Source organism: Schistocerca nitens, chromosome 1 (genome assembly GCF_023898315.1).
Source record: "Schistocerca nitens isolate TAMUIC-IGC-003100 chromosome 1, iqSchNite1.1, whole genome shotgun sequence".
Taxonomy (NCBI): domain Eukaryota; kingdom Metazoa; phylum Arthropoda; class Insecta; order Orthoptera; family Acrididae; genus Schistocerca; species Schistocerca nitens.
Genome location: NC_064614.1, coordinates 1,092,567,658 through 1,092,590,018, shown reverse-complemented (window position 1 = coordinate 1,092,590,018; position 22,361 = coordinate 1,092,567,658). Strand labels below are relative to the sequence as shown.

The 22,361-nt window shown below is 46.8% G+C and overlaps 1 protein-coding gene and 1 pseudogene across 1 annotated transcript in view; both read left to right on the top strand.

Annotated features, from left to right (window-relative positions):
- The window catches only part of LOC126198634 (Fanconi anemia group I protein-like), a 250,425-nt gene that overhangs the window by 42,225 nt on the left and 185,839 nt on the right, over positions 1-22,361 (top strand). Inside the window, exons 4-5 of the mRNA XM_049935099.1 lie at positions 12,708-12,875; positions 12,962-13,215. Coding sequence (XP_049791056.1) covers positions 12,708-12,875; positions 12,962-13,215 — 422 coding nt within the window. The remainder of the gene's footprint in view (positions 1-12,707; positions 12,876-12,961; positions 13,216-22,361) is intronic.
- On the top strand, positions 9,863-9,980 carry LOC126209836 (5S ribosomal RNA; annotated as a pseudogene).

Below are 22,361 nucleotides of genomic sequence, written 5' to 3'. Positions count from 1 at the left end.
AGCAGGACAGTGCTACCAACCTGCTGATTGATTCCTAGCACGTTCTAGCATCTATTGTATGAACCAACTTGACTGGGCCATCCTGCCCCTATGGCCAACGTGCCCTGGTCTCCCCTACAATGTTTCCTTGACATCAAATCTTCTGTGTTGATTCAGTTGCTGCTGTTCAGTATCATCAACTTCAGCATATAGCGGACATCCCCAGATGGTGTTTTCTAAGTGTGCCTTCCTCATCAAAAACTCATTTGGAGATAGTCTTTGACTAGTGCAGTGCCATTAGCATCAGGCCCATGAACCAGAAAGAAGTGTGTCAGATCTCTTGAAGGATTGAAGTGCCTCATCCCAATCTCTGTTTTGTTTTTGGGAGACAACCATAGGTGAGACCTGCTGTTTGTGCATCGTCCCATTGTTTCTGTCACAGGTGCAGTATGTGATCGCAAATTTGCTGTTTGCTTCTGGCCTGTTTTCCCATTAAAATCAGCATTTCATGATGATCTTTCCGCAGGCAATACCTCCCCACTTTTCTTCATACCTGGGGATCAGGTGACACAGTGCCAAAAACTTCCATCAGTTGAAGTATTCCGTGTTGCACCGAGTTAACTACCTGTGCTCGTGTTACAAGCAGAAGTCTGTGCACCCAAGAACTTGCACAATATTCCATGATTGCAGTTTTGGAGCTCTCAAAATTATTCCGGCCTCAGTTGATGTAATGTATTGTCTCCATGCTCTCCACCCAACACTTTCTGTCCCCTGTCCTGTCATCTCCTCCTTTTTCACATCCCCTCACCCCCTGCCAACACACCTGCTTGTCTTTCTCTTCCCTGGTCTTCTCCTTTTCTGGCTCCGTTTCCCGACATCCCCACCTCACTGCCTCGCAGCCTCCTGACTCTGCACCTGGTGGCAGTCTTTCATGCCTCCTCCTAGTCCGTGCACACTCTGCCAGACAGCGAGCACTATTCTCTCCCCCCGCCCGTACCCTGCTATTCCCCCCGCCCGTACCCTGCTATTCCCCCCGCCCGTACCCTGATATTCCCCCCCGCCCGTACCCTGATATTCCCCCCCGCCCGTACCCTGATATTCCCCCCCGCCCGTACCCTGATATTCCCCCCGCCCGTACCCTGCTATTCCCCCCGCCCGTACCCTGCTATTCCCCCCGCCCGTACCCTGCTATTCCCCCCGCCCGTACCCTGCTATTCCCCCCGCCCGTACCCTGCTATTCCCCCCGCCCGTACCCTGCTATTCCCCCCGCCCGTACCCTGCTATTCCCCCCGCCCGTACCCTGCTATTCCCCCCGCCCGTACCCTGCTATTCCCCCCGCCCGTACCCTGCTATTCCCCCCGCCCGTACCCTGCTATTCCCCCCGCCCGTACCCTGCTATTCCCCCCGCCCGTACCCTGCTATTCCCCCCGCCCGTACCCTGCTATTCCCCCCGCCCGTACCCTGCTATTCCCCCCGCCCGTACCCTGCTATTCCCCCCGCCCGTAGCCTGCTATTCCCCCCCGCCCGTAGCCTGCTATTCCCCCCCGCCCGTAGCCTGCTATTCCCCCCCGCCCGTAGCCTGCTATTCCCCCCCGCCCGTACCCTGCTATTCCCCCCGCCCGTACCCTGCTATTCCCCCCGCCCGTACCCTGCTATTCCCCCCGCCCGTACCCTGCTATTCCCCCCGCCCGTACCCTGCTATTCCCCCCGCCCGTACCCTGCTATTCCCCCCGCCCGTACCCTGCTATTCCCCCCGCCCGTACCCTGCTATTCCCCCCGCCCGTACCCTGCTATTCCCCCCGCCCGTACCCTGCTATTCCCCCCGCCCGTAGCCTGCTATTCCCCCCCGCCCGTAGCCTGCTATTCCCCCCCGCCCGTAGCCTGCTATTCCCCCCCGCCCGTAGCCTGCTATTCCCCCCCGCCCGTAGCCTGCTATTCCCCCCCGCCCGTAGCCTGCTATTCCCCCCGCCCGTACCCTGCTATTCCCCCCCGCCCGTAGCCTGCTATTCCCCCCCGCCCGTACCCTGCTATTCCCCCCGCCCGTACCCTGCTATTCCCCCCGCCCGTAGCCTGCTATTCCCCCCGCCCGTAGCCTGCTATTCCCCCCCGCCCGTAGCCTGCTATTCCCCCCGCCCGTACCCTGCTATTCCCCCCGCCCGTACCCTGCTATTCCCCCCGCCCGTAGCCTGCTATTCCCCCCCGCCCGTAGCCTGCTATTCCCCCCCGCCCGTAGCCTGCTATTCCCCCCCGCCCGTAGCCTGCTATTCCCCCCCGCCCGTACCCTGCTATTCCCCCCGCCCGTACCCTGCTATTCCCCCCGCCCGTACCCTGCTATTCCCCCCGCCCGTAGCCTGCTATTCCCCCCCGCCCGTAGCCTGCTATTCCCCCCGCCCGTACCCTGCTATTCCCCCCGCCCGTAGCCTGCTATTCCCCCCCGCCCGTAGCCTGCTATTCCCCCCCGCCCGTAGCCTGCTATTCCCCCCGCCCGTACCCTGCTATTCCCCCCGCCCGTACCCTGCTATTCCCCCCGCCCGTAGCCTGCTATTCCCCCCCGCCCGTAGCCTGCTATTCCCCCCCGCCCGTAGCCTGCTATTCCCCCCCGCCCGTAGCCTGCTATTCCCCCCCGCCCGTAGCCTGCTATTCCCCCCCGCCCGTAGCCTGCTATTCCCCCCGCCCGTACCCTGCTATTCCCCCCCGCCCGTAGCCTGCTATTCCCCCCCGCCCGTACCCTGCTATTCCCCCCGCCCGTACCCTGCTATTCCCCCCGCCCGTAGCCTGCTATTCCCCCCGCCCGTAGCCTGCTATTCCCCCCCGCCCGTAGCCTGCTATTCCCCCCGCCCGTACCCTGCTATTCCCCCCGCCCGTACCCTGCTATTCCCCCCGCCCGTAGCCTGCTATTCCCCCCCGCCCGTAGCCTGCTATTCCCCCCCGCCCGTAGCCTGCTATTCCCCCCGCCCGTACCCTGCTATTCCCCCCGCCCGTACCCTGCTATTCCCCCCCGCCCGTAGCCTGCTATTCCCCCCCGCCCGTAGCCTGCTATTCCCCCCCGCCCGTAGCCTGCTATTCCCCCCCGCCCGTACCCTGCTATTCCCCCCGCCCGTACCCTGCTATTCCCCCCGCCCGTACCCTGCTATTCCCCCCGCCCGTACCCTGCTATTCCCCCCGCCCGTACCCTGCTATTCCCCCCGCCCGTACCCTGCTATTCCCCCCGCCCGTACCCTGCTATTCCCCCCGCCCGTACCCTGCTATTCCCCCCGCCCGTACCCTGCTATTCCCCCCGCCCGTACCCTGCTATTCCCCCCGCCCGTAGCCTGCTATTCCCCCCCGCCCGTAGCCTGCTATTCCCCCCCGCCCGTAGCCTGCTATTCCCCCCCGCCCGTAGCCTGCTATTCCCCCCCGCCCGTAGCCTGCTATTCCCCCCCGCCCGTAGCCTGCTATTCCCCCCGCCCGTACCCTGCTATTCCCCCCGCCCGTACCCTGCTATTCCCCCCGCCCGTACCCTGCTATTCCCCCCGCCCGTACCCTGCTATTCCCCCCGCCCGTACCCTGCTATTCCCCCCGCCCGTAGCCTGCTATTCCCCCCCGCCCGTAGCCTGCTATTCCCCCCGCCCGTACCCTGCTATTCCCCCCGCCCGTACCCTGCTATTCCCCCCGCCCGTAGCCTGCTATTCCCCCCCGCCCGTAGCCTGCTATTCCCCCCCGCCCGTAGCCTGCTATTCCCCCCCGCCCGTAGCCTGCTATTCCCCCCCGCCCGTACCCTGCTATTCCCCCCCGCCCGTAGCCTGCTATTCCCCCCCGCCCGTAGCCTGCTATTCCCCCCCGCCCGTAGCCTGCTATTCCCCCCCGCCCGTACCCTGCTATTCCCCCCGCCCGTACCCTGCTATTCCCCCCGCCCGTACCCTGCTATTCCCCCCGCCCGTAGCCTGCTATTCCCCCCCGCCCGTAGCCTGCTATTCCCCCCCGCCCGTACCCTGCTATTCCCCCCGCCCGTACCCTGCTATTCCCCCCGCCCGTACCCTGCTATTCCCCCCGCCCGTACCCTGCTATTCCCCCCGCCCGTACCCTGCTATTCCCCCCGCCCGTACCCTGCTATTCCCCCCGCCCGTACCCTGCTATTCCCCCCGCCCGTACCCTGCTATTCCCCCCGCCCGTAGCCTGCTATTCCCCCCCGCCCGTAGCCTGCTATTCCCCCCCGCCCGTAGCCTGCTATTCCCCCCCGCCCGTAGCCTGCTATTCCCCCCCGCCCGTAGCCTGCTATTCCCCCCCCCGCCCGTAGCCTGCTATTCCCCCCCGCCCGTAGCCTGCTATTCCCCCCCGCCCGTAGCCTGCTATTCCCCCCCGCCCGTAGCCTGCTATTCCCCCCCGCCCGTAGCCTGCTATTCCCCCCCGCCCGTAGCCTGCTATTCCCCCCCGCCCGTAGCCTGCTATTCCCCCCCGCCCGTAGCCTGCTATTCCCCCCCCGCCCGTAGCCTGCTATTCCCCCCCGCCCGTAGCCTGCTATTCCCCCCCGCCCGTACCCTGCTATTCCCCCCCGCCCGTACCCTGCTATTCCCCCCCGCCCGTACCCTGCTATTCCCCCCCCGCCCGTACCCTGCTATTCCCCCCCCGCCCGTACCCTGCTTCTCCCCCCCGCCCGTACCCTGCTTCTCCCCCCCGCCCGTACCCTGCTTCTCCCCCCCGCCCGTACCCTGCTATTCCCCCCGCCCGTACCCTGCTATTCCCCCCGCCCGTACCCTGCTATTCCCCCCGCCCGTACCCTGCTATTCCCCCCGCCCGTACCCTGCTATTCCTTCCCTTTCCCTGCAGCCTCCAAACTGCTGCCTCCATTCAATGTGAGAGTTGCTTTCGGGTCCGACATGTCTGTGCTGACGGTCATCAGTGTGTCAGGTGTGCGTACTTGTGTGAATGAATGAATGAATGAACATGTGTCTGCTGGTGAAGTTTACAATGCCTATCTTAGTAATTCTAATGGACCTGCTTTCAGTGGGCGATTGTTGTCTTTGTATATTTTATTAGGAAGAATTCAGAGACTTTAGTAGCCAATGATTTAATGTTGACGCCATCTGTCTCACTCATAGCATCATCAGAAAATTCAATATTATCCACCTCACCAGTTTTATTTGTCTAACGCATAATTATACTCCAAATTACCATTGCTTTGGTCATGCAATTTTTAACTGTTTGTATATAGTACTTGATTTTTTGCCTTTTTGATGATGTGTTAAAAGATTTTGCAATACTGCTTGTAGCACATTTTTAAGTCTTATTTAGAGGCTTTGCTCGACATTAAATAACACTCTCTATTCATGAGACAAGGTACTTTAAGCCACACTGGTTATTAACTTAGACTGTAATGATCCCAGGCCCATTGTAAAGGAAAACTGGATTACACTTCCTGCTATTTGTTGTATCAGGTATTATCACTATGATGTATTTCGCTACTCTCATTAGCTGCTGAGATTTATTTCAGAATTTTTCATTTTGAACCTAATCCACATCACTTCCTTGCAATGCTAGTTTGCCCTCTTTATAGGTTTTCAGTTCTCTTGCCCTTTGTATCCCACTGCCCTTTATTATAGAATTTTCCATTGGCATTCTCTTTTTATGGTTTGCCCCTGTCGCATTCTTTTGATCTGTATTCTTCTAACATTCTTTTTATCTCAGTATCCTTTTATATTTCGATGTTACCTTCATCAGCACATATCTATTAGTTTCTTACCCTTCCTTTTTGTCACACCACCTACAAAGTGGTTATAATTAAATTTTCACTATTGGAGCCAGGGTAAATGGAAAATTATTTATTGTATGGGTACCCAACTTCACAGGAATCATTTTCAGACTGCACACAGCATTTGTGTCGTTAGTAGTGTTAGTGTCATGACTTGATGTTAGCCCCCTGGTACTGGTCTGGCAGTGTAGGGCTTAAACACTAGCATCAGTGTCTTTTACTGTTGCAGACAAGATGAGCAGGGCTTTACTTATAAAGATGAGTTGTCAAAACAGCAGCAATAGTGCTGCTGCTATTCGCAAGTGTTGACACCTTAAAGAAAAATGGAGAGGTCCTCATTTCGTACTAGGATTGAAGAACATGATTCAAAAGTTAGTATTAACTGGCAATTTCTGAATTGAATTGCTCCTGGGAGAGACTTGACAGTCAATTGCCCCCCAAGTTGTTGAAGAAGCTACTGTTGCCATGGCCGAGAATGCTGGACACAGTGTGCAATCTTCATGCTGTAAACGAGCTGAGTCATGCTTGAAATGCTTGCTGAACTGGACGAGTTTTAGTGGATCATCTTCTTATATCCATGACTGGCAGAGAGCTCTGCACCCTAATTTACAAAAGTGAAGTTGTCCTGATTGTCAATTCCCTCTGTTGCCGCTGACATGATTGTCAGGGGATGAATATGATGCCTTGACAAGCTCATGGTGGAAGCAGAATTTAATTTCACAACGTGAGCACCATCTAGAGGCGGCTGGCCTAGCTTGGAGTACACTTAGATGTTGGCATCTACTCTTGGTGTTGCTGTGTATTTCCTAGCTATGTTCACAGCATCTGGGGAAGGCTGGTTAGCTGATGACATCGGCTGGCTTCATTAGCATCTCGTTATCCCACTTGCCAATCTGCAAATCTAGTGCGCACACACACATGGTGCTCCCTCTGTTACTTGCCCCTTGTACTATGAGAAACCCACCAAAAAATAGTTAGGGGGCAGTCATTAAAGCAATTGCCACATCCATCTCCATTTGTTCGTATGAGGCGCGAGACGCGATGCCTACTTCCATCTTATCGTCTCTGATTAGCTGCAGCTAGGCCTCACTGCCAGAGGCAAATTCTGGGCCAGCTGGCGGGTGCTACAATTGGCTCCCCGAATGGCTGGCTGCAGACAAGTCTTCTGATTCTGAAAAAGATAACAGCAAAGGAGTTCTGCTCATGTGTGTGTGAGCACGGTGTGACCAGATCTGATTCTCATGTGCACACCGACATCTTGTTGACATTTTAGTGTAAACACACCATTGCCAAGCTGCGCATAACTAAGGCCATGTTCTCTTCACTTTCCTATGCATTGTTGTGAGTACCAGATCATTCATACAATAAAAATTATTTCTCGACTGTTGAGAAGCACGATTCATGGAGACATGAGTGGTTTTAAAATTTAAATAAAAGCATGGGCCCAGTTTACACACCTTTTCCTCAGGAATGGATAGAAATATCAAGTTGAAATGTGTGTCACATACTAAGGTCTATGGTTCCTTGGTGGTAGAGAACATGTAAGCTTACAAGTCAATGCAATCAAAAGATATGGTCATTCATATCATAAATTTTGATACTCATACTCGCTGGTCAAAATCTGTAGGGTACTTCCCGGTGACCTAGAGTCATGAAATTTGGCATCAAGCTAGGTTTCACAGTGTAATTGAGGGGAAAATATCTGAAAATTATATAGGAATTGATCTAGAAAGTCTTGATTACCGCTACCATTATCTTGTCAGTATCAATATCAATAACAGGCAAAAATTGTCAAGATTCTCAGTTTCCAGGACAGATTAACTATCTAAATACATAATTAAGTTTGTAGGAAACCCGCAGTTTGAGAGTTGTACTTTCTCCTACTCTGATTTTTTTTTTTTTTTTACAATAACTACATCATGCTTTTTGGGGAGTAGAGCAGGGGAATTGCTGCACTTGTGGTTTAGACCACAGCGTGTCCACAATTTTAGTTTGGCATTACTGTACTAGTTTGCTGACACTCTCAGTTGAGTAGTTTGTCTGCCTGTGTTTTCCAATAACTTGGTTGTGTCTGTTGTTGACTCATTGAGAACACGTCAGTTTCCTCATACTGTCTTTCCTCAGTTGATATTTGCATTTGTTTGTGTGCCACAATTAATGGCGGGAGTCTTTTACAGACAAGGTAGCTAAACTAAGCAGACCTGTCTTTAATTCATTGTGTGCATGATAATCAAATCTTGAACTAGAGATTCTGCATAAGACTTATAATTTTTGCACTGAAATTCTAGTTATACCCTGTCATTATGCAGTCCACTCTTTAAAGCTTTGATTTGGTTTCCTGCTGCATCAAAAAAATGTGCCTAGTTTCAGGATCAGAATAGGAGAGGATCACTTGGTCACAGTCGGGGCAGAGTTTTTTGAACTACCTTTCTCCCCTTCTTTAAGAAGTGCCATTGATGATTCAAAGGGTTATGTGGATGCTACATGATGGTGCTCCAGTCCACTTCGCCACTAAAGTCTGGATGTTTCTAGTTATGGAGCCATCTCAAAAGTGTCATGTATGCAGTGCCCATTCCAGACATGGCGACACAAGAGGAGCATATTCATGCTGCCTTTACTCTGTTCGGATGCAGCCTGGCCAATGTGAACATGTGAGACAGAACATGCTACAGTGAACACATGTGCACTGAGGCACATGGAAACCATTTGCAACACATACTGTAACTGTGGCTGTGTGGTACAGTGCATATTAAACTCCTGTCTCTGTGACAATGTGGAATTAAATAAATGGTCTCTAGCATGGAAACCATGCATTTCCGGACATAAGTTCATTATACCTTTTTATCCTCCCATCAATCAATTGCTAGAGTATGTACACAGTGGAAAAAATCACCCTCTACAACTACTTGTCATGAAGCTCTACAGTGAACATTGCTACTTGCCAAGTTGTTAAAAGAACTTTTAAGTCCTTGAATTAAGGTATTCAAATAATATATAAAAAGAGTGGCTACTTCCACATGTTTTTAATATTCTTTTGAAGTGGTAGTGATTCCCAAATTGCTGCTGTGTGTTAGGCAGGAACTTGTTGTATATCTTCCTGTGAAAGAAACAAAGTCAACATGAAGATTATATTGTTTCTTGTATTGTGATTCTGTAGATTACAGTTCAGCTGAAAATAACTTTCATTATGAGCAGCAGAAACCATTAAGGAGTAAATATATTGCGAAGTGAGCGTAAGCCCTCGAAGATCCTTAGACAGGGCTCAGCAAGATGCTTGGTTATCTGCTTTACACAGTATTCATACAGGCACTTCAGTTTAGGTGCAGTGCACTTGAAAAAAATTCCATAGAACAACAAGGAGTAAAAATACATAATACTTTTGTCTTTAAGGTCAGTGCAATGACAGTTGCTTCTGAGGGTAGAACACACTGAACTGAGGTTCTTGATTAGTTTATCCATGTGTTGATCCCATTGTAACTTGTCATCCAGTTGGACCGCAGCGAATTTTACTCTCTGTGCTTGGCTCAGCGTATGGCCATTAATGTCTACTGTCGGTGCTAGCAGGTAGTTCTGCATGTTTGAAATTGAGCGAGAGGAGTCTTTGGTAGAATAATACCTACTGCTAGCTGTAAACCACCAGCAGGCCTTTTCAGTTATCAGAGCTGTGACTAGCAAGATTGAGTTTGGACTCTGCATTAATTTGCTTGATTATATTAAATTGATGTACTTTTTTCCCATACAGGACTGCAAGGCACACAGTCTCATGTTCCACAATGGCACAGCGACTTCATAGGGGTTGTGTCTTTGCCCAATGATAAGTATATTGTGGCTCACCCTTTTGTTGCCAAGGTTGTTTAGAGTATGTTGGTAAAGTTTTGCTGGGAAGCCCTTACACATCCTCCGTATAGTGCTGATCTTTACCAATGAGATTTCCATATTTGTGGAGTCTGGAGGAAAGACATCTGTTGCCATCTATTTTCTTCAGATAAAGAGGTGCACTTCTGGGTGCAATCATGGTTCCACAAGCAGATGCAAACAATTTTTCATGTAGGCATTAACACAGTGGGATAAATGTGTTAATGATTATGGTGATTAGTTCTGAAATAATAAACAGCTTACTTAACTTTTTTTGCATCAGTCTTGTTTTCATTTGATGGCAACGGCCTTGCCGCAGTGGATACACCGGTTCCCGTCAGATCACCGAAGTTAAGCGCTGTCGGGCGTGGCCGGCACTTGGATGGGTGACCATCCGGGCCGTCCTGCGCTGTTGCCATTTTTCGGGGTGCACTCAGTCTCGTGATGCAAATTGAGGAGCTACTCGACCAAATAGTAGCGGCTCCGGTCATAGAAAACCATCGTCACGACTGGGAGAGCGATGTGCTGACCACACGCCCCTCCAATCCACATCCTCATCTGAGGATGACATGGTCGGATGGTCCCGATGGACCACTTCTGGCCTGAAGACGTAGTGCTTTTTTGTTTTCATTTGACTGCTCCTCATATATATTCATTATAGCAATCAAGATACCAAATTCGCGTAACCACGAGTAGGTTACCACAGTCTATTCAATAGTATTGCCAGATTTGCATCCAGAAAATCAGTGTTCAACACTGTGCATTACCTGTAATTTGGGAAATATTAAAGTTGCAGCTGGCTAACTGATTCTAAGTCCCATTTCACTCGAAATTTTTCCAAGTCCCAGCAAATGTTACAGCATGTAAAGTGGCCTATGGAGCACAAAAACTACCACTTCACAAGTCCTGAACTACACTATTAACGCCCCAGAATACAAGTTACCTCCAAGTCTGACCAGCCCAGATAGATTTTTATGAGTATACATTTGTAGTTAAGACATAACTTGTGTAGTTTAATTGATATACATGATGTAAGTATCTCAAAACTGCACCTCAGTGCATTGATTACTGTGATGCGTGCTTTCCAAACAGCTAACTGCCTCTCCCCACTCCAGAGGCCTGGGAAAAGCCATTGATTATGTGTCATTGGCCACCTACTTGCCAGCAATCAAGTAACTCCCGAAACTGGCTTATCCACTTGCTCTCACCCTGGACCCTCAGCCAAGTCAAAACTTGGGAATTCCAAAAATAGGCAGTTCAGATTAACAAAGTTTGAATTAATGAGTTTTTTTGAAAATATATAACTGTTGAGTTCACTTTTTCTCTTGTTATGGATACTGATGAATGAGGGAGCTCTATTTGCATGGGCTCTAAAAAAAATTAAAATACCCGCTCTTTGTATGTACAGCAGTATTGGTGACATTTAAGTGATAAAGTTTATGTACCTATTGTCCAGTGCTTGCCGTATTTTTTCCCAAACAATACAGCTACGCACATATTGTGTAACAATATTATACCCATTGAATTAATGTCTCATGTAGTGCAACGAACGATAACTTCAGAAATACTTTGATGTACTGATCTTTAGCACATCAAGTTTTAATCAAGACACATGTTTTAGTTTACAACAATTCTTGCCCTTTACACATTTTACTTCTGTAAATTAATTTGGAAAAAAATCATTAATTGTTGTTTGTTGGACTGTTGGTCATAATTCACACATCAAAAAAAAGTTTTGCATCAGCCCAGTTCCCAGAACTCCTGAAGATAGATGTTGGCTATGGATATTGCATAACAGACACAGTCCCTTTGACTCTTCAGAGATGTTGCTAAACCCGCCCAAAGATGTAAACAACCATGCAGGAGCAGTGCCTGTTAGATCGAGGGGGTCGAACAGCTGATAAGTTCCAGTCATTCCACCAGGAAGGAGGTACATGGCTCTTGCTGTCTGTAGTTCAACCATGCCTAGACGGTCAATACTGCAGTTCGATTGCAACAAGGGAACTGTCTAGGCATCTCTGAGTGAACCAAAGCGATGTTGTTTGGACATTGGAGGACATACAAAGAGGCAGAAACTGTTGATGACATGCCTCGCTCTGGTCGTCCAAGGGCTACTACTGCAGTGGATGACCGCTACCTATGGATTATGGCTCGGAGGAACCCTAACAGCAATGCCACCATGTTGAATAATTCTTTTCGTGCAGCCACAGGACGTCATGTAATGACTCAAACTGTGAGCAATAGGCTGCATGATATTCAGCTTCATTCCTGACGTCCGTGGCGAGGTCCACCTTTGCAACCACGACACCATGCAGCATGGTAAATATGGGAACAACATGCCGAATGGACCATTCAGGATTGGCATCACTTTCTGTCGCATATGCCTTCAACCAGACAACTGTAGGAGTCATGTTTGGAGGCAACCCAGTCAGGCTGAATGCCTTAGACACACAGTCCATCGAGTGCAGCAAGGTGGAAGTTCCCTGCTGTTTTTGGATGGTATTATGTGGGGCCGAAGTACGTTGCTGGTGGTCATGGAAGGCGCCCTAACGGCTGTACAATACATAAGTGAAACCACTCTCTCACTGGGTTGCTGCATGTCGTGTGCTCTGTGTGGCCTACTGACCAACCTCTCTCACCCCTGCCCTTGCCTCTTACCCTTCGGGAACGACAGGTGAGCAGCAAGCAATCAGTTGGTCAGTTGTTGCAAAATTACAGTACAGCACATTGATGGAGAAAAATTATGTGAAATATATAATGCAAAATACCATAGAATACAGCATTACATGTGTCAGTGCTTATTCAGTCCAGATGAATAAGATATGGAATATATACTGTGGGCACCAAATTTTAGTTTGTAATATGAATTATCCAAAATTTAGTTTAAGTGGAGGACTTCTCATTGTAATTCAGCAGAGACTGAACAGCTAGTATGGGTTAACAGAGTTTTCGGTTTATCGAATTTATTCCCTTTGTTCAAAGGCAAGTAGTGGCTAAAAGGGCAACAATATTTTCTGCTTGAGCTGTGTACCATGTGTCACATCCCGTAGATTGAATATTAAAAGTATTGCCTGTTGTTGAGACATATAATGTTAAGTGTTTACTTACAATGCTATTTTTATACCACATTTTGCTTTTGTTTCAGTTGGAAAGATGTTTTACCAAAACTTTTGCATTTGTTAAAACAAAAAGAAAGGGTTGAATATGAAGGTGTAGAAATGACAGGAGCTGATTATAAAGATAAGATGATAAATTCTCTTTGTATGGCAAAATGGAGACCGGAGGTAATTAGTCCACTGGCAGCAATGTTTCTGTAAGTATTTAAAGAATTATTTCTTTAGACAATCCTTCTGATTTATTTGTTGTGTCTAATTCTTTCCCTTTTATGAATCTTTGAAGGGATGTACCACTATCTCCTGACCAGCATTTGCAAATTGTGTACAAAATTTGCAAATGTATGACTGAAATGCCTCCAAATATGGTCCCTCCAGTTGTAAATCAACTGCTATGGTTATGTGAAGATCAGCATGGGTTACCATTATTCTTGGAACTACAGAATTACTTTACGACTCATCTCTATAGCATGAAACATTTCAAAGAAAAAAGTGATAAATCTAAAGATATGGAATTGATGTCAGATGACATTGCAAATGGTAAGACTCATTGGGAGTATCTGACTATTGTTACATTAATTTTTTAATATCAGCTTGTTGTGTTCTTGTAGTAAAACTAAAGTACCATGTCTTAAGCTACACTATGTTATAGATAAACAGCTTCAAATAGTTTCCTGACCATTCAACAATTGTATTATATCATTTTACTTCTCCTTGCATACATTGAATTCCTTCAGAAAATATAAAGACCTTGCCATATAAAGTATATAAAAATAAGGGGTTCCTATCCTGGTTGCAGTGCATAACTTCATTTAGATATTCAGCACTTCTATCTGATTTCCACATAAAGGAGGTGATGGAAAGAGAAAAATGTGTCTCATTTTTAATATACACTGAAGCATCAAATAAACTGGTAGGGTTAAGTGAGTTTGAATGTGGTGTTATAGTTGGCGCATGAGCTGTGAGACACAGCATCTCTGAGGTAGCGATGAAGTGGGATTTTCCAATACAACCATTTCACGAGTGTACTGTGAATTTCAGGGATCTGGTAAAACATCAAGTCCCTGACATCGCTGTGGCTGGAAAGAGGTCTTGCAAGAACAGGACCGATGACGATTGAAGAGAATTGTTCAACATGACAGAAGTGCAACCCTTCCACAAATTGCTGCGGGTTTCAATGCTGGGCCATCAACAAGTTTCAGTGTTGGAACCATTGATATGGCCTTTCAGAGGTGAAGGCCCACTCGTGTACCCTTGATGACTGCAAGACACAAAGCATTACGCCTTGCCTGGACCCGTCAACACTGACATTGGACTGTTGACTGGAAATATATCGCCTGGTCGGGCGAGGCTGATTTCAAATTTATCGAGCGGGTGTACGTGTACAGATATTGAGACAACCTCATGAATCCATGGACTTAGCACGGTAGCAGGGACTGTTCAAGCTGGTGAGGGCTCTGGAATGGTGTGGGGCATGTGCAGTTGGAGTGATATGGGACCCCTGATACATCTAGATACGACTCTGACAGGTGACACGTACATAAACATCCTGTCTGATCACCTGCATCCATTCATGTCCATTGTGCATTCCAATGGACTTGGGCAATCCCAGCAGGACAGTGTGAGACCCTGCACGTCCTGAATTGCTACAGAGTGACTCCAGGAACGCTCTTCTGAGTTTAAACACTTCCGCTGGCCACCAGTTCCTAGACATGAACATTATTAAGCATGTCTGGAATGCCTTGCAACATGCTGTTCAGAAGAGATCTCCACCCATTCGTACTCAAACAGATTTATGGACAGCCCTGCAGGATTCATAGTGTCTGTTCCCTCCAGCACCACTACAGATTTTAGTCGAGGCCATGCCACATAATGTTGTGGCACTTCTGCGTGCTCGTGGGGGCCCTACACAATATTACGCAGTTGTACCAGTTTCTTTGGTTCTTGTACTGTATATCATTGTATTCTTAATTATCCTCTTTATCACCTGTTATTGTGCACACTCTTCAGTGTGGAAATTTTCGTTGCTTTGAATTGTACTCCCTGTTTTATTTTCTGTTGTGTGTTGCTCAAACCCAATCCATTGTTTTACAGGACCTAAGAGTAAAGCTGTTCTTGTTTATTTATTTCAGATTCTTTTGTTTCACTTCATTGTATAATTCATGAGCTCTGCTGGCAATTATATTAAATATTACTCTTTTCTGTTGGCTGTATTCTTAAGTCATTGCTTGCATCACTCACTTGCTTCCTTTTTTTTTTTTTTTTTCTCGAGGTGGCGCAGTGGTAAGACACTGGACTCGCATTCGGGAGGACGATGGTTCAATCCCGCGTCCGGCCATCCTGATTTAGGTTTTCCGTGATTTCCCTAAATCACTCCAGGCAAATGCCGGGATGGTTCCTCTGAAAGGGCACGGCCGACTTCCTTCCCCATCCTTCCCTACTCCGATGAGACCGATGACCACGCTGTCTGGTCTCCTTCCTCAAAACCAACCAACCTTTTTTTCTGTATCTTTCCATAATTTTATTCCCAGTCCCTTCTTCCATTATCTCTACATTGGTAATTGCCTGTCTTCCATTTGTAACCTTTGCAACATGACAGATAGAAAAGTGTTCAAAATTCTTTTGCTGTCTCTTGGACGAGGCCAACCTGTGTGACTATATGGGTAGAAATGTACTTGCTAATTTTTATGGATCCACCAAATAGTTGTTCAATCAATGACTTGCGGTCCCCCACGTGCATCAGCATATATAATAAACATTAAAACAAGAAAAACAGTGTTATAGGGCATCCGTAATGCATGGTTGGATTTCTTAAGTGTTTGCTGTGTTATGTATATGCAGGAATTTGTGGTGAAACAGTGTTCACTTCTCAGTGCATTTTAAATTTTAGCAAACTGAGTTTCTTTCAGAATTGAAATACCATTTATCGTATTTGATAATGGTTCACTAATGCAGTAATAACTACCTGAATGAGGGTTTAAATAAACTGAACTGTATTGCACATTTTTATAAACTTCTGAAGATTCACGAAAAATAAAGTAAATTCTGTTAGCACAATTTAAAGTACCGTAATTGCGAACTAATGAAATTCCAAGGGCAGACACACTCTAAATTCACTGCAGAAATGTTTTGAAAGTTTAGACTAAATCTCCGAACCTGCAACATAAAAAGTCCACATGCTGAAAATATTTTAGAGCAGGGGTCGGCAAGTAATTTTAGATGGGGTCTTGTAAACTTTTGAAAATTTTTGTTGAGGTCCAGAAGAAAAATCTCATATCCCTTACTTTTTTTATTTTGATTTTAACTCTCAAAGTATAATGAAATACAATAGACAGACGTATTTGTATTAGAAAATCCAGAAAAAAACCTGTATTCCCCTTTTTGTTTTTTTATTTTCACTCAAAAAGAAAGAAAAGAAATACAGTAGATGGGCGTATTTGTGTTGAAAAATCCAGAAAAAAGTATATTCAGTACTATATTTATTTTAATTTTCATTCACAAAATATGAAATACAATAGATAGGCTTATTTGTATTAAAAAATCAATAAGAGACATTGCATTTGCGGTCTTGAGCCAGTTTCTTGAACTTAAGTTTCATTTGGGGAGCAGCTTATGTGAATAGTGTCTTCAGGATGGCCGTTAGTCTGGAGCAATACTTATTCTTCAAAAAATTCATTTTTAAAAATGAAATTTCACAAATATGGTGGAGCCAAACATAGTAGCCAGATATGTGGATAATTTTTTGCAATTTTCCCATTTTTCGGGGATACGTGTACTACAAAATTCTTCAGAGGATGCAGTTTTATACGGTTTTATATGTTTGCAAGGAACTGTCCTCCTGCAAGTATATTATCTCCATTTGGAATAAGGATTTTGAAAGGCAGAACAACTTCACTGCCACATCTGTCCAGGCTGCTGCTGGAGAAACTTCAAAAGGCACTTTAAGAATTGCGACAGCTTCTCTACATCTGAAAAGTCTTGGAATCTTGCTGCAAATTCCTTCTTAAGATTTGCCATAAAATTTGAGAATACTGAAATATCTGTAAATACATATAACTGCAGCCAGTCACTTTTTTGAATAGTTATTTATTATTCCACGAAGCGGTTTCAAACCTTTTCAGGTTTATCTTCAGATGGTTTCCTGGAAGTTACATCGCTAGTTTTAGCATAATGTTGGGTTTCTGACAAGAAGATGGAAGACACTTTAATATATCCCCCATGACTATCGTTTATCTGTTGATATGGATGCAAATTTATGTAAGCAATAGTCATGGTGGTATATTAAAGTGTGTGCTAGAAACAGCAATGTAACTCCCAGAAAACCATCTGAAGATGAACCTGAAAATGTTAAAAAACCAGTTCCTAGAATAATAAATAACTATTCAAAAAAGTGTCTGGTTGCAGTTTTATGTATTTACATTCAATTAACAGTCACAGGTTCTAAAATATCTGTAATGGATAGGCTTAAGATTAAACTGAAATGTCTGCTTTATAATTTTTTTATATTAAAAAATTATTGGAAAATGAAAAAATTGTTGACTTGTAATGTCTTTTTCAAAGGTACCCAGCTTGCATTGGAACGAAGACATTCTTTGTATCAGATCACATATTAATTTCCCATTTCCTTGTAACTCGGTACTGAGTACATTTAAATATTTCAGTATGCCTTTCAGGAAAGCTACAGCAACCATACTGCGTTCGTTTACTAGGAACTCCAACTGGTTTCTTGTTTCTTGTGAATTCCAAGTTTTCAAAGTAGGATGCTACTTCTTCTTTTATTTGCTAGAAACATTAAGTTACTTGACCTTTACTTAGCCAACGAACATCGTTGCCTTTCAATGACAATATTGTTATTAGCAGTTCTTCCCTAAATTCCTTACTTTCAATATCCAAAAATCATATGAAAATGAAAATGGACGTTTGTTCTTCTTAAACAACGGCGTATGATTCATCTAGTGCAAGGTGTAGTGAGGGATTGCTGCAGAAGTTCGAGCAAACTACTTTCATTGTCAGTAGCCAAAATTTCGGTTCGTCTCGTATTACTTCTTGCCGACAATGGATTACCTTTAATTGCTGCAAAAAGTGCCACATCAATTTTTTTTTACCATCCCGGACTCTGAAAATGGCTTCAGTTGTTTATAAAGTGTCCAAAACAAACACACACACACACACACACACACACACACACACACACACACACACACACCATTGACCGTTGATTCTGCAGATTTTTCGTGCTTGCTCATAGAGTGAACTAGGAATGCTGTGCGCCGCCCCCCCCCCTCCCCCCCCTCTCTCTCTTTTTTAAGAAAGTAAATATGGTACTGCTGATAAATTGTTTCGTAGTGTCAGTTTAAATTGGCTCTTTTAACAAGAGCAACAATTCTGTTGCAAATGAGGCAAACTGTTACAGTTCCAGGTCTATCAGGCAGGATAAAACTATATTCTTCTGTCCACACGGTCAAAAACTTCCTATTTTCATTATGAATTTTATACTTTTTAGGATCCATATTGATGCAAAAGAAACATTATAAGATAAACTGCCTGGTGGCTTCCGTCTCAGGTTCTTTTTTTCAATGTTTGTCGGATGATTTTTCTGACATTCCGCCAGTGCCAGCACCAGTGGCCTGGCATTCTCAAAACTTCACCCATCGTTGCTGGTGGTGCACTGGAGGCGAAATCACGGCCGTAGACTATATGTACACTATGTGATCAAAAGTATCCGGACACCCCCAAAAACATACGTTTCTCATATTAGGTGCATTGTGCAGCCACCTACTGTCTGGTACTCCATATCAGCGACCTCAATAATCACTAGACATTGTGAGAGAGCATAATGGGGCGCTCCCCGGAACTCACGGACTTCGATCGTGGTCAGGTGATTGGGTGTCACTTACTTCACACATCTGTATGCAAGATTTCCACGCTCCTAAACCTTCCTAGGTCCACTGCTTCCAATGTGATAGTGAAGTGGAAACGTGAAGGGACACGTACAGCACAAAAGTGTACTGGCCAACCTTGTCTGTTGACTGACAGAGACAGTTGAAGAGGGTCATAATGTGTAATAGGCAGACATCTATCCAGACCATCACTAAGGAATTCCAAACTGCATCAGGATCAACTGCAAATACTATGACAGTTATGCGGGAGGTGAGAAAACTTGGATTTCATGGTCGAGCGGCTGCTCATAAGCCACACGTTATGCCAGTAAGTGCCAAACGACGCCATGCTTGGTCTAAGGAACATAAACATTGGACGATTGAACAGTGGAAAAATGTTGAGTGGAATGATGAATCACGGTACACAATGTGGAAATCCAATGACAAGGTGTGGGTATGGCGAATGCCCGGTGAACGTCATCTGCCAGCGTGTGTAGTGCCAACAGTAAAATTTGGAGGCGTTGGTGTTATGGTGTGGTCATGTTTTTCATGGAGGGGGCTTGCACCCCTTGTTTTGAGTGACACTTTCACAGCACAGGGCTACATTGATGTTTTAAGGACCCTCTTGCTTCCCACTGTTGAAGAGCAATTCCGGGATGGCGATTACATCTTTGAACATGATCGAGCACCTGTTCGTAATGCATGGACTGTGGCGAAGTGGTTACAAGTCAATAACATCTCTGTAATGGACTGGCCTGCACAGAGTCCTGACCTGAATCCTACAGAACACCTTGGGGATGTTTTTGAATGCCGACTTGGTGCCAGACCTCACTGACAGACATCAATACCTCTCCTCAGTGCAGCACTCCATGAAGAATGGGCGGCCATTCCCCAAAAAACTTTCCAGCACTTGATTGAATGTATGTCTGCGAGAATGGAAGCTGTCATCAAGGCTAAGGGTGGGCCAACACCATATTGAATTCCAGCATCACCGAAGGAGGATGCCACAAACATGTAAGTCATCTTCAGCCAGGTGTCTGGATACTTTTGATCACATAGTGTACCTGGCACACCAACATCCAAGGGCTTCTCTGTGGTCATTTCTAGTGCGGTTCTCCTTTCGCTACCTACAACAGTCATTTGCTGCAGCATGGGAATCCAGGATTCGTTTACCTAGAGGTTTTCTTCTTTCTCGTTGAAGCTGTTCTTGTGTTTGTGTATTTCTATAGCTTTTCTGAACAAGTGGATGTGATAGTTCTTCCATACAGCCAGAACTTCCATGTTGGTGAATTTTCCTATGTGGATTCCTATGTGGATTGATCATCCAGTTATTCCAACATAAACGTTCACTCATGTGTATGGTATGTAGTGTATTCCCAACATTGCAAGTAGGGTCCCTTTTTCTCCTTTGCCGATCTGAGATACTCTTTGATCTTTTTTGTTTGTTTGCAAGTAGTCTTTATGCCAGGTTTGCGCAATATACAGCTGATTCTGTTTGTCTGTCTGGGAATGTATGGCAGAAAGGCCATACCCAACATTTTGCCAAGTATTTGACTCTGTTATTCTTCTAATACACTCCTGGAAATGGAAAAAAGAACACATTGACACCGGTGTGTCAGACCCACCATACTTGCTCCGGACACTGCGAGAGGGCTGTACAAGCAATGATCACACGCATGGCACAGCGGACACACCAGGACCCGCGGTGTTGGCCGTCGAATGGCGCTAGCTGCGCAGCATTTGTGCACCGCCGCCGTCAGTGTCAGCCAGTTTGCCGTGGCATACGGAGCTCCATCGCAGTCTTTAACACTGGTAGCATGCCGCGACAGCGTGGACGTGAACCGAATGTGCAGTTGACGGACTTTGAGCGAGGGCGTATAGTGGGCATGCGGGAGGCCGGGTGGACGTACCGCCGAATTGCTGAACACGTGGGGCGTGAGGTCTCCACAGTACATCGATGTTGTCGCCAGTGGTCGGCGGAAGGTGCACGTGCCCGTCGACCTGGGACCGGACCGCAGCGACGCACGGATGCACGCCAAGACCGTAGGATCCTACGCAGTGCCGTAGGGGACCGCACCGCCACTTCCCAGCAAATTAGGGACACTGTTGCTCCTGGGGTATCGGCGAGGACCATTCGCAACCGTCTCCATGAAGCTGGGCTACAGTCCCGCACACCGTTAGGCCGTCTTCCGCTCACGCCCCAACATCGTGCAGCCCGCCTCCAGTGGTGTCGCGACAGGCGTGAATGGAGGGACGAATGGAGACGTGTCGTCTTCAGCGATGAGAGTCGCTTCTGCCTTGGTGCCAATGATGGTCGTATGCGTGTTTGGCGCCGTGCAGGTGAGCGCCACAATCAGGACTGCATACGACCGAGGCACACAGGGCCAACACCCGGCATCATGGTGTGGGGAGCGATCTCCTACACTGGCCGTACACCACTGGTGATCGTCGAGGGGACACTGAATAGTGCACGGTACATCCAAACCGTCATCGAACCCATCGTTCTACCATTCCTAGACCGGCAAGGGAACTTGCTGTTCCAACAGGACAATGCATGTCCGCATGTATCCCGTGCCACCCAACGTGCTCTAGAAGGTGTAAGTCAACTACCCTGGCCAGCAAGATCTCCGGATCTGTCCCCCATTGAGCATGTTTGGGACTGGATGAAGCGTCGTCTCACGCGGTCTGCACGTCCAGCACGAACGCTGGTCCAACTGAGGCGCCAGGTGGAAATGGCATGGCAAGCCGTTCCACAGGACTACATCCAGCATCTCTACGATCGTCTCCATGGGAGACTAGCAGCCTGCATTGCTGCGAAAGGTGGATATACACTGTACTAGTGCCGACATTGTGCATGCTCTGTTGCCTGTGTCTATGTGCCTGTGGTTCTGTCAGTGTGATCATGTGATGTATCTGACCCCAGGAATGTGTCAATAAAGTTTCCCCTTCCTGGGACAATGAATTCACGGTGTTCTTATTTCAATTTCCAGGAGTGTATAACTTGTGGAGTACTCACTGCTCCTCAGAACACTTTCCAGGTGTTGCATTTCGTGTCTGCGGTGCTGCAGCTCACATATTCATCTAGCTTGCGCACTGTACTGAGCGACAGAAGAAGCAGCTTGCAAGATGCCTAAAGCAGATAAACAAGGTGATTCTCAACATGTCATGCCCAGTGGTCAATCTCACTGAATAACAAATGACTGAAGAGGAAGAGTTTGTCCTCCAAATCACCCTGCAGGTCCAGAGCATAGAATAGGCCTGAAGTATCCCCGCCTGTTGTAAGACTAAAAGGAGTCTCACACTTTTTGACCCATCAAGTTCAGGTCCCATTTTATGGTTTGACCTGCCACTTCCCAAATGCTACAGAAGTGTGGGCTCTAACAATACCACCACTTGCAAAGTAGGTTAGAAATCAGATTAATAATGTTGCTCGTGCAGCATATGTTCACTTCACCGGGCAACAGCAAAGTTATTGACTGTGGACGGTATCGTCAGAATGGAAATAATGAAGTCACTGTAAAAAAGTCGTCAATCTTCGCACTTATCTTGAATGGATTCTCACGTAGATTTCGTCGAAGTTGTTATGGCTCATCTTGTTGATTCTAGGGTGATTTCACTTTGACTGCTAGAAGGTCCAGATCTGTATTTAAGCAATATTTGAAGACCTAACAAATGCGTTTCTCAGGAAATTCTTAATGATCAAACAATCCCAGGTCAGAACAATGGTATGGTAGAATTAATTTTTGACTTGGTGTTCATAACCACATTTTTATTAAACTTCTTGTAAATTCACATATACGTCTTCTT